Here is a 16068-nt window from a genome sequence, read left to right as displayed (position 1 = left end):
ATAGTCGAGGAGAGTAAGGCTCGTAACCCCTCGGCTAAGACTAATACTAAGGATCTACCTATTTTTAGTACCTCCGGTCGCGTTACCGACAGATACGTACCGACTATAGAATAGGTTTACTAGTAATACCTATAGTTCGGTAGTAAGGAAGAGGACTAGCTCGCTAAGAACTAGCTTAATAAGCTAGATCTTCGTAACGACGACATTAAGGAACTTAGTCGCTATTAAGTAGTACTTATTATATCTATAGTATAGATATATAATAAGTAGGGGAGGAAAATATTATAGGGCAAATAGTATTAAATATAGTTTACGGTATAGCGTAGTTTTAGGTCTTAGCGATATATAGTAGTCGGATTCTTCCTTTTTTTAAGGATCTAATAATAACATTACTAGTCGTCGGTAGTACTTAATATACTTTATAGCTACTACTTATTTCTTAATATAATTCTACGCTCGATACCGCGCCCTTAAGGTACTTATATACTTACCTCTTAGTGCCTTAGGTTAGTAGTAGTCGATTCTACCTACTATAGTATTAAGACCTTTATTAAGATATCTCTATAGAGTAAATCTTTAATAACTCTATTAAAGAAAATTTACTTAAAGATAATCCGAAGTAGGGGCGGAAGTCTAACCTAGTATATATACTTATCTTCTAGGTATCTATAGATAACTAGTAGCGCTAAAAAGCTTACTAGAAGCTAGTCTATAAGTAACGGGTAGGTAGTACTTACTATAAGTAGACGAAAAAGTCTATAAACTATAACTACTATTATATATTAGCCCTACTAAAGCTAAAAGATAAAGGTAGAAATAACTTTATATTAAGTCTAGGTATAAGATACTAATTAGTACCTATAGTATACTAGCGAAAGGTAACTTATAGTTATCCTAAATATTCCTTAGGTAATTAATATTCTTTAGTACGTAATTATAGGCTAATATATATAATCTATATATATCGTAGCCGCGAATATAGATATAAATATATTAAGGGCATAATAAAAGCTATCTAGTAAAAGGTTAGTATCGTTCGATAGCGTTTCGGTAAAATGTTACTACTATACGTAGGGTAAATAATTAAACCGGTCTAATCTCGTTCTACTATAGTAGTAACTTTACGAATTAAGTATAAAGGTAGCGAGTCGTAACTTTCTCTTCTAGTAAATAAGAATATAGTTAGATAAAGACTCTATAAGTTAGCTAATCACGCGTACTTAATCTATACTAACGACCGTAAGGGCATTACTATTGTCCCTAATCCGGCTTAGGGCAGACATCGATAAGATTGTAGCAAAATTAAAGTTTGCGCCGTAAGAACTACTAAGCAGAGAGTCTGCGCTAGATCTAAGCTAGTTATTAGCTAGTAGTTACTATACGGATTAGTCTTTACGTTTACCTTTCGATCAGACGATCTAGCGGACTCGTTGAGGTAGCACATAGTAACATCCTCGAGAAATTACAGTAATGGGCCAAACCAGTCTTCTGGTCTCGAAAGTACTGCAGTCGCGAATGTCACCTATGTTATTGCGCCTAAACAGAAGTCTTGTATACCCTTCTCAAGTAAGAGGATTACTGGGACAACGCGGTATCGCATATCGAGCAAGAATGTTCTTGGACGGACAAGGCGAAAGTACGAGAAACCGGTCGTCCAATACGATTTAGAACGATGTGCCGGCATGAAGACTTGATATTTCACTTGGCTACAATGCGCACAGCTCGCATTGACCGCTCTGCTGGAGCACTCTCTTGAACTGGCGGAAGTTACATATCCGGATGAGCTCTCGTCGCACCCTGGACAACCAGAGCATCTGCGTCCACGTTGCTATCATTCCTGGACCTCTCCAACTTCACTTTCCAAGCCGGCAGCTCGACCGCCTGCTCGTCGTGCCAGAAGACGAATTCGTTTGCCGGAATGCCCGCGTATCTCGACGTGTCCACATCGGTACCACAAAGATCGTCCCACACGAGATCGGACTGGTCCAGTCGCTCTGGCACGATGATGAGCCGCCAGATGTTCCCTCGTCGCCGGGACTCGTCCTTGTACCGCATTGTTGGAATCAATTGCGCATGCCATCGTTCCGAGTGCGCTTCTCTCCCGAACACTTTCTGCAACGCATCGGTGCCGTTGCTAATGAATGAGGTGACCCTCATGCCTCCAGTGGGTGTCGTCGATATCGTGAGAGAAGAATTCAGAGAGCTGTCCTTGGCCAGATATCGACCATCGTAAGCGTCAGCCAGCTCCGACCACAGGATCGGATCACCCTCCCGGATCAAACGTGTCGTGATCAGCTCTTGGAGCTCACTCAACAACTCCGTCTCTCCGCCGACGAGGATCGTCAGGCCAAGGCCATACTCCGGCATCAGAGTGATCCTGGAATAGTAGCCGGGCATGCCACCAGACTTGGTGACGAAAGTCACGGGTCGCTGCCTTGCTTCCAGCACTTTCTCCGTCCGCAAGATCTCCCATGGCATACCGTAGAAAGTTCTAAAGCCGGTAGCCCAGCTGACAGGCAGCAGCCAGTTCACGCCGGGCACGATTTGATTGGCGTTGGACAGTATATATTGTAGCAGCTTGCTCATGTCGGAAGAGGTGGCATACATTCCAGCAGTCGCATTCTGCACGCCCGCGTCGATGCCCCAGTAATTGTCGCCCTTGGACCAGATTGGAAGTACGGCACGTTTGTCGGTAGATGGTGGGTTCATCGATGTCGACTTCATGCCCAGCCGATCAATCACTTCCTTTTGAAGATACGTTCCGAAGTCTTTGCCGGTCGACTTCTCCACGGCCATGCCAATGAGCTCGAATGCGACATTGCTGTACGTCGACTTGTCATTCGGCCTGAAAACTGGGTCGAGCTTCCGGACGGCTTCCAGCAAGTCCTCAGCGGTACATGGCAAGTAGTGGTTGTACTCGTCGCACGTCGGACAGCCGTCCTTTGTAGCCGGAGGCAGACCAACAGAAGTGGGATCCTCGAGCGAATTGATGAGATCGCTGTGAGCAAACTCTCGCGGGATACCGGACAAATGACTGGCAAGGGCCCGCAAGGTGATGTTTGCCCATGCAATCTCTCCGGTGAGCTCTGGTAAATGCTTGCTGATCGGGTCCTCCAGATTCAAGCTGCCCGCCTGGTGTTCTTGAAGCAGAGCCAGAACGGTGAAGACTTTTGTGACTGCAGAGATGCGGAAAACGCTGTTTTCGTCGACGGTCTCTGTGCCAGGCCGGTTCTCATTGCGGTGGGCAGCTGTGTGGTGCATGGACCAGATAGTATTCGACGCAGACGTCAACTCAATGGAGAAGGAAGAGGCATTGAAGGCTTGCTTAGAGACGATGGTCGAGATTTTGCTTTCGATTGATTCCAAGACTGAGGCCAGACTTTGGCCATTTTGTCCCCAACTCGGGACTGGGAAGGCTGGGGAGGGATCAAAGCATTGTGCTGAGCTGCTGGCCAGAAGCAGTGACAAGCCTGACAACAATTTCATCGTATGCATCATGGAGAGATTGGAGCCGCGGGCACTAGTCGGATCGACGTCGATGAAGATTGACAAAACCGGTATTGAGATGAACAGAGCACTGGGAGGAGAGATCGATCAGAGTGACGAGCCAAGGACGGGTTTTACGCTTTGACACCTCAACCGTTTCAAGGATTTGACACACGGACGAAAGATGAGGCTGGCCGCTGGCCCGCAGGGGGAATATTGACATGGAACATGGACAAGACCACCCCTGTTTGACCAGCGTTGTCAATGTGTCGATCTGTTAGCGTTGATTCATGAAACAGGGTAAGACCAGGGATATTGACTCTAACAGCCTGATTACGTGGTTAGTGTCCTATATGATATTATAGGATATTGGCGATAAGACCCCAACCCCTTTTAGGTATTTGGAATTACGGCGTCTATATAGTCTTTAGGTCGATAACCTTAAGAAACACATGGTTTTTCTTAATCTTGAAGTTCACCCCTGCATTGCACTACTAAATTAACAGTTATAAGCCCGGTTTCGACTTGAACAACAAGATTAAAGACAACTTCGCATTAACAAGCAACAATAGAAGGTCTTAAGCTAGACTCGTTAGGTTTTCTAACCGCAACAGGACTAAAGCATCGAGAAATCGTCTGCACCGATTAAACCAAGTACGACGAATGGTACCTAAACACTAAGTCGGCGGCAATTGACAACTATGTGTAGCAATACATACGAGAGACAACCCTAATAGTTAAAGACGGTATAGCCGTAGACCGAACTTCAGAACCAAAGGTCCTAAACATGCCGAACAAGACGGATTTGGGCCTTACAGACACTTAACTTCTGGAAGGCGAGAACTTCATAAAGTGGCAACAAAATAAAGCCATTTTCGACTCTAAAATAAAGAACTACACTAGAGAATCCGTCATCTACGAGACGTTTAGGAAGAAGAAAGAAGATTTTAAAAAATACTTTAGCCGGACTATTCCGTTAACGTACCTAGACGACCTTAACGATTAGTCTAGGACACTAGCAAGCTGGATAGACTTCGTAACTAAGACATTCGCGCCGGACGACGCAACGAGGCGTAGAATGCTTTCTAAACAACACAACGACCTGTTGTCTAGACCTAAGTCGTCTAACATCCTTATGCACCTGCAGAAGTGGATTAAGCTTAAAAAGAAGATAGTTAGAGGACACTATCCGGCCGCTAGCATCCTAAAAGACGACTTCGTGCGGATAGTAGAAGACAAGATTGATGTTACTACAGGAAGACTGTTAGCGAGCAAGAATAATCTTAGTTAATGCGTTCACGACGTAACTGCGTTTATTAACAGAGATCCTAGCAACTTGGCCAAGCAGTTCCGTGCAAACGCCACGTTTGGGTCTAAAGAGGCTTAAATTACCGGAACAGGTTAGGTAATATTTAACGCAACAACTAATTTAGGTAATTAAAACAGAGGGAACAGGCCTAACAATAAGGACAGGACCTATCGACCGTATACGGGTAAAGACGCCGACAAAGCGTGTCCAAAACTAGGAGATTGTCCTATCGTTAACTATCGTCTTCGACCTAATAAAGCCGATATAACAAAAGAGGATAAGAAATTCCTCGACAACTACCGGAACGTCCTTAAGAAGGACAAGGCTAAGTGCCTCTAGCAGATGAAGTTTAGAGACCCTATTACTATAGGACTAAAGGATTACTACAAGATTACTAAGGTACTAAAGGAATAGACTAGGTCCGGAATACCTAGTTTAAGTAGGACAATCGTCTCTAACGAACCAAAGACGCAGTATAGCAGTTACGCTATTAGAGCGGTAACTTAGTTCAGAGTAATGTCGACCGAAGCTTACGACGAGAAAAATCGATAGCTTCTAGACAGTAGCTCGAACGTTTATATCGTAAACAATCCAACTATGGCGGGATTTAAGGTCGTTAATATACCATACAACGTATCGATTTACACCGGGAACTAACAGATGAAGGCTGCTGCAAGAGGCACGGCAAAAGTGCAGTTCCTATTACCCTCAGGCAAGCCGATTACGCTGTTACTAAGGGACGTCCTATATATACCCGGATTTCATGTTAACATCGTGTCGACTAGGCTGTGTAGAGACTTCGGCCTCTTCTTAGACAAGAGGACCGACAACTAGATAGATAAATCCAGAGCAGTTGTTACCAAAATCAAGCGATATAGCGGCTTACTATACCTAAACCTGGCGACTATGCCGAAAGTAAGGATTGAAATTATCAACTAGCTACTTAACAAGAACAGTTAACCCCTAAGCGTCGAGATGGCGTTAAAAAGGGATTAACTAGCCGATCAAACACGGCTCGTCGCCTTCGCGATGGACAGTAGGGCTACGAGACGACCTAGAGTCCTCTCTTAGGCCTAATAGTACTAAGTTATAGGCTATATCGGGGGTGATTGTATATTAGAACTCTATCGAGCTATTAAAGGCGTAGAGTATCTAAAAAATGGAGATGCGGCCCCTAAAATGCACGAATGCCACTTATACGCCTAGAGCAAGTTAAAAAGAATCGTTTCTCGAAGAAAACCGGTTAAGATTAAGATGCTAGCACCTTTTTCCGACGTTACGGCCGATATCGTAGAATTTAACATAGCAAAGAACGGAGATAAATACATGTTTCACGCCGTGGATTTAACGACACACCTGCACTTCGTTTGGACGATGCCGAATACTAATTAAGCGAGCCTGGTACGATACTTCGAGGAACTTTAGACCTTTGTAAAGAGTATAGGTCGTGAAATATTCGCCCTTAGATCGGACGCAGACCCCAAGTACGGATTGACGTTTTAGTCCGCACTCCGTAAGGGATTAGTAATGTAGAAGCCCTTAGTACCGTATACGCAAGCATAGGACCTAGCAGAACGAGCCGGCGGCGTTATCGTCGAGATAGCAAGGACACTAATTATTAAATTAAGGCTCCTAAAGGATCTCTGGAATAAAGCCTACGTAATAGCAGCCTATATTATAAACAGGGCCCTAACGCAAGCATTAGGTTACAAATCCCTATAGGAAATAGCGACAAACTAGAAGCCAGATATCGCCTACATCTATAAGTTCGGGTCGAGAGCGTATGTACACAAAACCAATCCAAAAGACGTCCCTAAAAGGGAGAAGATAATAGAGCGAGCAAGAATCGGATACCTAGTCGGGTTCGAGGGATACAACATATTTCGAATCTGGATTCCAAGCCTAGACAGGGTGATTAGGACAAGAGATGTGGTATTCAACGAGAAGATAAAGTACGAAGGACTCTACGACTTTAATCTAAACATAGTAGTACTACTTAATCTTGCGATTAATGTCGAACTAGACTACGCTACAGAAGCACATTAATTTTATAACCTACAAGAGGCTATGTACATAAGCTACATCGCTAGACAAGGTGATAAGGTCGAAATTCCGGAATCCTTCCGAAGAGGTGCTCTAATTTAAGACGACAGTAATGTCGAATACACAATCCCCTACAACAGACCTAAAGAGATGCGAGAAGACATCGTAGAAACGTTTGTTAGTGTCTAAGGCATCGAATACATAGATAATTAACTCTTCCCCTTCTATTAAGCTTAGAAGCGGGGACTGGAACAGATAGATCCGGACGATGAGCTCGATAAACTAACGTTATCGGCTTAACGGCAGAGAATGATCGACTACCATCTACCTCGAAGCTTTAACACCGAGGTTATAGACTTTAACTTTGGCGAAATGACCTTATTCGACACTACAGGAATGTTCGCGACTTATGCGACGATAGCTAAAGTCTACGCTATTACTACGATAAAGGCGGTTATAGAGGAAGGAGCATCCGCAAAAGACGCACCTATCCTTATCGGAGATTTACCGCTAGAACTAAAGCGCTAGAAAGACCTTATTATGTACAAGTACTTAGAGGAATTCGAAAAGGCTGCTAGAGCAGAGTTTTAAAAGGCTCTCGACACTAGAACGTTCTATTAGATCCCTAAAAGTTAAGTAGGAAACAACCTAACCGTCCCGTTAACGTAGGTGTTCAAATACAAGCAAGACTTAAAAGGACACTTAGAGAAGTTTAAGGCTCGAATTTGTGCAAGAGGAGACTTGTAGTTAACCGAGCTTAACACGTACGCAGCTACCCTCGCAGCGAGGCTGTTTAGGTTGTTAATAGCGATTATAGCATACTTTAACCTAGAAACAATCTAGATAGACGCCGTAAACGCCTTTCTAAACTCTAAGTTGCCGACGCTAATCTACCTTTAACCCCTAGACGGTTTTCGAGACCCGAACATACTGTTAAAATGCGTTCGCGCCCTTTACGGCTTTAAGGAGTCCCTAGCGCTATAGTAGGGAGATCTAAGTAAAGGTGTCGAAGAGCTTGGACTACGGCAAGTTGTTAATTGCCTATACACTAATAGAAAAGTTATAATCTTCTTCTTTGTCGATAACATTATGTTAGCATTTTATTATAAACACAAAGTTCACGCCGAAGATATACAGAAAAGGCTAATAGCCAAATACGAGATAAGGGTTATAGGCCTAATCGACTACTTCTATAGAATTAAAATTATCCGGAACAGAGAGACTAGGGACATGTAGCTAAACTAAGACACCTACATTAAGAAGGTCGCCGGAAGATACAATATCTTATTAACTAAAAAAAGGGCGGATACACCTCTACCTATAAACTTTGATTAGGAACCGGCAAAAGAAAAAGCGAAACCCTACATAATCAAGGAGATGCAGTTAAAAGTTGGTTCTCTTAACTTCGCAGCATCCTACACAAGACCGGATATCGCTTTTGCAGTTTCTTTATTAGCACGTTATCTAGTAAATCTAGCCGAACATTATCTTAAAGCAGCAGATTATTGCATTAGATATCTGCTACAAAGCTCTTAATTAAGCGTTTAGTATAGCAAAGACGACAGTAGGCTTACCTACCTATCGCAACCGCTAGAGTTCTTCGGAGCCTTAGATGCGTCGTTCGCAGACGATCTAGAGACGCGAAGAAGCTTAGAGGGTATAGTTTTCTTCTTGTTTGGAGGAATTATCGACTAGAAGTCTACGAAGTAGACTATAGTTACCAAATTATCTACGGAGTTAGAGCTGTATGCACTTAGCTATGCTAGAACGGAGATAATCTAGTGGGAACGAGTGTTCAAAAACATAGACTTAAGCCTTAACAGCAAGGGGAGGTTGTTATATAACAACAAGCAAACTATTCGAGTCGTTACTGCACAAGGCCAAAAGCTGGACACTAAGATAAGGCATGTAGATATACAGCAGTGCTAGCTGCGTAAGAGGTACTAAGCCGGAGACCTTAAGGTCGAATAGGTCGAAACTACCTTAATGCCCGCGGACGGGATGACAAAACTGCTGTTAGCATAACGGCATCGCGCCTTTCTAGACTAGCTCCGAATAACAATACTACCGGATCTAGGGGGTGAGGACTGCGCTAACAGTAAAACTTTACTACCGGATCTCGGGGGTAAGGGCTAGGCAAATGCCTAGCCTAACTTTACTATTAGAAAGAAGTCTGCATAACGATCAGGAGCTATTACATAGCCTTATATGCACATTACATGCGGACTTAAATTATTACGTTTACTACCTTAACAAGTAGTCTAGGACGTATACATCTAGGGATCTATCGACCGGATTACCCTTTTAAAGCCAAATTCACTTCACTTTTTGCGCTAAACTGAAATTAGTAGCTGCTAAAGGCCTAAACAGCTATCACATGCCGAACTACGCGTACTTCTAAACCCGTAACGCATTCCTTAGCACTAGTCTGTGCTTATTCTTAGAGCTTATATCTTTTCCGTTTGCAGTTCTACTTTCTCTTCTTCTTTAACTACCTTATTTTGCATTAGCAGAGGTGTTAACATTGCATAGTAGCACTATCGCGATAGTAAACACTAGAAACAGGCACAACCTTAACCCCGAGAACGAGGCACCACTTCTGGACTTTAACGCACTCGAAAACGTCCCTAAATTAACCAAGAAGTCGAGAAAACACTCGAAAACCACCTCTACGATAGGCGACAACTAGTCTAGCATCGACGCTAACGACCTAAACGCGCGCGTCGACACTCCTACTAATCTAATTACTCTAGAACAGCTACGTTAAGTTACCGCTAAGGCCGCAACCGCTCGTGCGCAAGATAAAGTTTAGGACAACTAGTAGGGTGCGCAGCCTTATCTAAAGGAAGAAGACGCAATCGACGCAGTAGCTAAAGCTATAGTTGACCGCGAGTTGTTAGCGGCTAAAGATCTACTAAGCGATAAGGACGATATGTTCCGACACCGCTACCTTAATTAGCGCGTAGCAAGCAATGCGCAGATACCGGATTAAAGCGTACAAGTCCTAAACGACGGGAACACACAGGAGGATACTACAGCAGCTAGAGCTAAAGTCCTAAATAAGGACAACGCTCCTCCTTAAGAAACAGTTATCCTCGACAAAAAGGAGTTTAAGAATTACGCTATAACACTTTATTAAGCTAATCTAGTTACCGGACAATCGGATAAGGCCTTTTAGGCCTAGCAAGCTAGGGACTTTAAAGCTATTTAGTTATACGAAATGAAGTTAAGAACGAATAGTTATACAACCGAAGAGGACCTAATAGCATACTAGGACGCGAAGGCAAGAGAAGCGGCTATCCTAAAAGCAGAGAAGGAGGCAGAGAAACAACGCAAAGCTGCTAAAAAGGCCGAGTCTAAAGCCGCTAACATTAAAAAGGAGTTGCAGGATAGATCCGAAGTCGACCCTATCCCTGCGAAGAAGGCTGGAAAGGGTAACTTTAACTAGGGCCCCTTACGTAGAACCTTTGTAACAGAGACTTTACGTCGTTAGAACTAACCTTAGCAGACCCTAACGAAGAAATTAATTCGCACTCCTAAGACCCTACGTACAACTAGTAGGCAGCAGAGTGCTAAGAGGCCTACAACTCTTCTAGACAAACAACCTAAAATTACCGATTAGGTTATTAAGACTTACTAAAATGCATTTAACAACTTCTCTAGAGAATTTGGGCGCTTTACTAACTTTAGCGCAACGAAGGAGCAGGCGTTCTAGTAGAATAAAGGAGAAGACAGAGTACTTTAACGCGACGCTACGGAAAATAAGTCAAAGCCCAAGAGGCAGTTAAAGTCCATCCTGCTTACCCTCCTTAACTCTATCGACCGTATAAAGGAGTTTAAGGCGCCAATTTCAGTAAAGCTTCACCCGTTAGCTCCCTTTATTATTAACGTCCTGTATATCGACATTCTTACTTAGCTTAAACGCATCTATAACGATATTAAGAGCGGAGTTACTATCTACTACCCTAGACTTCTTTAGATTCTTAAGGACCTAGAGGCCCTCTGCACCTTTAAGGGCGAAGGAAAGGATCGAATTATTAAAAGCATCGACCCTATCGCTGCGTCTACGATATTAAAAAACTACACTCGCGCCTACGCTACGCCGACCTAGGACGACCAAACCCTAAATAAGCCTAAAGCGGATGCTAGAAACAACCGGATCCCAGACATTAAGACTATACGCCAGATAGTAAAAGAACATAATCGCAAGTCTAAGGCCTCTAAGGAACGTAAAAAGAGGAGACAGGTCGCTTAGGCTGCCCTAGACGCCCTCGACGAAGAGTCTAAAGGAGATAACGATCTAGAAAACTTCCTTACTCCGTATAGTAGCTACTCCGGACTACTAGCTCGCCTACGACGTAATTAGCCTGTTAACGACTCTTCCGACGAAGAGGAGAAGGAGCTTATACCTGTGCCTAAGCCGACTAAGAGAAAGGCACTAGCAAAGAAGCAACCTACTAAGGGCGTTGCCGTTAAGGCCGAGAAGCCCGCGAAACGCAAACGCTAAGATGAGGACGAAGACGAAAACGTAATAGGCGTTAACACTAAGTCTAAGCAATCGAAGACTAGAAAGATTAACCGTAACGCTAGGAAGGTCGCTCCCTTGCCTCTGCCTAAAGGACCTTAATCGAGCAACGTTACTACTCCCGACCGGATAATAAGAGACGCCTACGCCGAGGAGGACGCTATAACCGCGATAGCGGGGAACCAACGTAGAAGAAGCTAAGGAGCCGCCGTCTTCAACGCTATGGCCAGCGGATCCGGCGAGTTCGAGCTAGAATCTCTTAAACTTTAACGCCGTCGTCAAGCCGCCGCCCTGGCGCTCATTAACATTCCACTACCGCCAAAGAAGGACCCCGAAATCGAAGATTCGGACGACGACTCCAACAGCGAGGAGAGCGAGGGTTAAGATCGTTTAGTATAACATGAACGGATCTCGGGGGTGTATCGATCTGTTAGCGTTAATTCATAAAACAGGGTAAGACTAGGGATATTAACTCCAACAGCCTGATTACGTAGTTAGTATCCTATATAATATTATAGGATATTAGCGATAAGACCCCAACCCCTTTTAGGTATTTGGAATTACGGCGTCTATATAGTCTTTAGGTCGATAACCTCAAGAAACACATGGTTTTTCTCAATCTTGAAGTTCACCCCTGCATTGCACTACTAAATTAACACAATGCCTGTCCAACGAGTCATCGTCATTGCTTACATCCATGGTCGGATCGCTTGGGGGGAATGCCACGCGTTTCGTCATACGCCGCAGTGAACAACATCTCGTGTCGTCCTTTGCAGCGCAGACCACTGTACGACACGATATTTCTCCGATTCTGCCTAGATCGTATACAGAGGTTTCTGGACAGGAACTGGAGCGAAAATGGTTCTACGCTGGACAGAAGATTACGAAAAGCACTTGGGCGAAGCGCCGTGGAGGTCAGCTTTTCTCGAGGATGTGACGGCAATGGAAGGGCGAGAATTCGCCTTCAGCAGCCTCCATTCGCCTCCAGATGGAAATGAGTCCGGAGCGTCTCGCTGTGGCGACCCTCGAGTTCGCTTCACTGTATTTCGCTCATTCTGGGCTGAATTGCCCGACGATGGCTCCAATCCAGCGCCACGCAACAAGAGCACTTTCAGCTCCGACATGCCAACATTCACGACGGATGGACGAACCGCCAAAGTTGCCGAAATCCTTGCCGGTGGTGGTAGGCCAAGCCATGACCACCATGAGCAGGTTTCTGGAGGAGGTGGCTCAGGCGAAGCAGTTTGGTGGGCTCGGGATAGCAATAGGCAGTGGAGGATCAGAGGACGAGTCTTTGTCCTAGGCCACGACATTGCAGGCGATACGGAAGAAGCAAGCTCTGTACGACGAGCATTGCTGTCGCGAATGCGAATTGTGAAAGAAGATGATAAACATCCTTGGTCGTGGGAAACCGAGATGACCGCTGCCTTTGGACAGCTACCGCCAGCACAAAGAGGTATTGCATGTCTTTCAACCATTTATTGCGGCCCCGCGACTGATCATACGATACTCTAGGACGATTCCTAGCTCCTCCGCCCGGCCAGGCCACGGATATACCATGGGACCATGACAAGTACAAGCTCTGGGCGGAAGTCCACGACCTGCATGATCCGCTCGCTCGCGAGAACTTTCGAGTGGTTGTCATCGTTCCAGAGGAAGTGGAGATGCTGGATATGAAGGGCGGTAGACTGCATTACTACAAGTTCGATAATGGCGCTCAAACGTGGTCTCACGAGGAATGCTGGCCATGAGCTGTGATCTGATCTGAGACATGGGTATTTCACTGAGAAAATTCGTAGAAAGTTCGTCACAATCGTCTTCGCCGGTTCACTTCAGATGAGGATCAGAAGTCGTAATGTATCATTTCGTCTTGTGGGTATCAACTACCATAGGTCTGTTCCCTACGGCTCCAGCAGTCTGGCTTCTGCTTCTCTATCTGGTATGCTGTAATTACAAGCTCAGTGGTAACGCAACCGCCGCGAGCGCTATCCAGCACAGGTGTCCATCGAGTATCTGATATTTCGTACTTAATGCAAAGACAGTGGTGAAGATCGCTGGTGTGACTGCTCGTATGGCGCTGTTCAACGTCTGTGAAATAGCATTGATGAGTGCCGTCTCCTGTGGCGACGGACACGTATCGTTCACCAGAAGTTGAGCGCTCGCGAATGACATTGCAATGCCACCTCCGAGTAGAAGCGGCACAGCAAGGAAAGTCCAGAATAGTGTTGTGTGACCGTGTCGGAGCAATTCGTTCAGAACAGCGAAGGATGCAAACAGCAGCGGCCAGCCGGCAGAACAGAGTTGCATCACGCGAGCGTTGCCGAGCCTACGCTTGAGAGGCGCAAAGCATACCAGCGTCCAGATTGCCTGACATGCCGCCCAACCCGCGAGGAAGTAGGAGATAGACTGTGGCGAGAAACCAAAGCCGCCCTTGTCGATGCTTGTGAAGAGGAACACGGGCAGAACGGCGGTGTTAGCCAGGGACAGGAATCTCGTGCAACCAAAGCTGAAGAGCGCGGCAGATACGCCAGGACTTCGCAGGAGCTGCAGTGTAGTCATCGCGTCTTTCGCTGGACCGTTCTTTTCAGCTTTCGTTTTTGTGAGGGTCTCTTTGGATAGCACTGCGATCAAAATGGTTCCAAGAAGACATGTCGCACCAGCCGCGAATGTCGCCGGAAAGTAGGGGTAGTCCTTCAGGATCGGAACTTGGTCGAAGAGCTGAACGTTTGCGAACAGACCACCAATGATAGGTCCCAGAAGGAGTCCCAGGTTGCGTGAAAACATGAACCAGGCAAATGTCCGGGCTTCGGTCGATGCGGTGCAACTCTCCGACACCATGATGCGGGCGGTGACCACACTGCCGGCAAAAAGTCCAGAGAGGCAACGGAAGATGACCATCTGCAGGAGGGACCGGCTCAGGCCAAAGAGCATCGTGGTTACGCTCAAGCCCAACAGGCTGAAGACCAGTACCGGCTTTCGGCCGAACTTGTCGGACATTCGTCCTAGTGCCGATGTCAGCTTGGTGTCGCAATGCAGAAGTGTATACGACCAGTCATCGTTGACCAGCAACAACTCACCATACGCCATCATCACGCCCATTTGGACGACCGAGAACAGCGACTCGATTGCTCCAGCCCAGAAGCCCACATCGGATCCTGATGTTCCGCCTGTTTTTTGAATCATCTCGGCGATGAATGGAAAGATGCAGAAGCAGGCCACCGGTTCGACTATTGCAGCGCAGCAGAGTGCGATGACCTGAGTCGTCTGGAATCCTGCTTCTTGCTCGTGCTCGGCCTCTGGTGATTTTTCATTCTGGCTTTCGATGTCGTTTGAGACGTCGTCGTTGTTGAAGTCCTCGGCAAGTAGAAGCTCCTTTTCGTCGATCATGGTTGGAACAGACATGATATTGAAGAGAAGAAGCGATGAAAAGGTACTGACCGTAGCATGAGTGTTCCTGTGCGATGCAAGCCATTATAGATAACATCAAGGCATGCAACCATTGGACTCTAGAACTGGGAAGAAGTCCGAGCCACTTGCTCTGCGCATCGCCACTTCGACAGCAGTCGTCGATACGAAGGCTGGGGCCGACGAGAAGTCTTCACATCGTGAGAAGAGCCTGGCATCGATGTCAGGCCACGGCCGTAAATCCGCAAGATCCCTGCTGAGTGGCGCATTCCAGATATGGAGTCCCTGTAAGCACGTATACTTGGCGAACTCTAAGAACAGGCCTCTGTTGGGGCGTCATCGTACTCCGACTTTAGACGTCCTTGAACACGTATCCATGCGGAGCATGTGCGTGGCATTGTCGACGATTTCGGACTGCTACCGTGTTGAAGCGCTCTCGTTCCGATGAATCACTGACATGGTAATGGCCACGTCGAAATCCTTCAAGCGCTGGAAGTCCCGTGGCGCAGGAAAGGAGAATCGGATTTCCTTCGGATTCCCAGCGGCTGTGCTAACTCAGGGTATGGCATATTATTACACTTGCTCAGCCTTACATCTTTACATCGGAGTCGCCGAAACTTTTACATCGGAGTCGCCGAAAAGTTTCGGCAACTTTTTCCGGGCCCCAAGACGACAGCTGTCACAGGCCAGCCCGATTGGCGAAACCCTGTTGCCAGGGGTGCCTGCATCGGGAGCATGCCTGGCGAAACCCGCGATCTCGGGAGATCGTCTAACGCGGCGATGTCCCCGATCACTCCACTGCATCGCTATTGAAGCCGGATATGCACGCCGAGCGATTCCCGACATGCCGGAAGCCAATGTTTCCATTGTGGCACTGTGCTTAGTTGAAACTTGACAGGGCTTAGTACTGATCGATCATGCTTGAGACCCGGTCACCGCTCCTCACGCGGCGTCGCCGACGCGAATTATTTCTGATTCATCGGAACCAGCCTGAAGTCTTGACATGTGCTGTGTGAAGACAAGGTTTCCCTGTATCGCAACATGGCTCTCGGCAGCGGAAATGGAATGGGGCAGATGGGGCTGCAAAGCCTCGATCCTGCTGAAAATGCCATCGTCAGCCGACAACACGCGCCTGTCTATACATTCACAGCCATAAAGTATTCTGGGACAAGCTGTGCAATCGCCGCGCAACCGATCGCATCGAAGAGAATGCGTCGATGCCATTGTTCTCTTGCAAGGAGGATGGCCACTTTGAACGGAATATATCACGCTCAAAGTAAAGCCGCAGCATGATTGTTGT

At 46.2% G+C, this 16068-nt stretch overlaps 3 protein-coding genes across 3 annotated transcripts; 1 reads left to right on the top strand and 2 right to left on the bottom strand.

Moving 5' to 3' along the window:
* Window positions 1-1767: 1767 nt before the first annotated feature.
* On the bottom strand, window positions 1768-3486 carry MYCGRDRAFT_45767 (uncharacterized protein; the record flags this gene model as incomplete). The annotated part of the gene is made up of 1 exon (XM_003850151.1): window positions 1768-3486. The coding sequence occupies one exon, from the start codon at window positions 3484-3486 to the stop codon at window positions 1768-1770; it is 1719 nt and encodes a 572-aa protein (XP_003850199.1).
* Window positions 3487-12416: 8930 nt separating this feature from the next.
* Window positions 12417-13039, top strand: MYCGRDRAFT_18217 (uncharacterized protein; the record flags this gene model as incomplete). Its single annotated transcript, XM_003850153.1, has 2 exons — window positions 12417-12819; window positions 12879-13039. Coding segments are annotated over 2 exons (564 nt in total), but the record flags the coding sequence as incomplete, so codon positions are not given.
* Window positions 13040-13313: 274 nt separating this feature from the next.
* On the bottom strand, window positions 13314-14750 carry MYCGRDRAFT_46937 (uncharacterized protein; the record flags this gene model as incomplete). The annotated part of the gene is made up of 2 exons (XM_003850150.1): window positions 13314-14365; window positions 14441-14750. 2 exons carry the CDS (start codon window positions 14748-14750, stop codon window positions 13314-13316), a joined length of 1362 nt encoding a protein of 453 aa, XP_003850198.1.
* Between the last annotated feature and the right edge of the window lie 1318 nt (window positions 14751-16068).

The sequence above is a fragment of the Zymoseptoria tritici genome, chromosome 8, assembly GCF_000219625.1.
Source record: "Zymoseptoria tritici IPO323 chromosome 8, whole genome shotgun sequence".
Lineage (NCBI taxonomy): Eukaryota > Fungi > Ascomycota > Dothideomycetes > Mycosphaerellales > Mycosphaerellaceae > Zymoseptoria > Zymoseptoria tritici.
The sequence above is the reverse complement of the archived record's forward strand: the minus strand, read 5'-3'. Positions and strand labels throughout refer to the sequence as shown.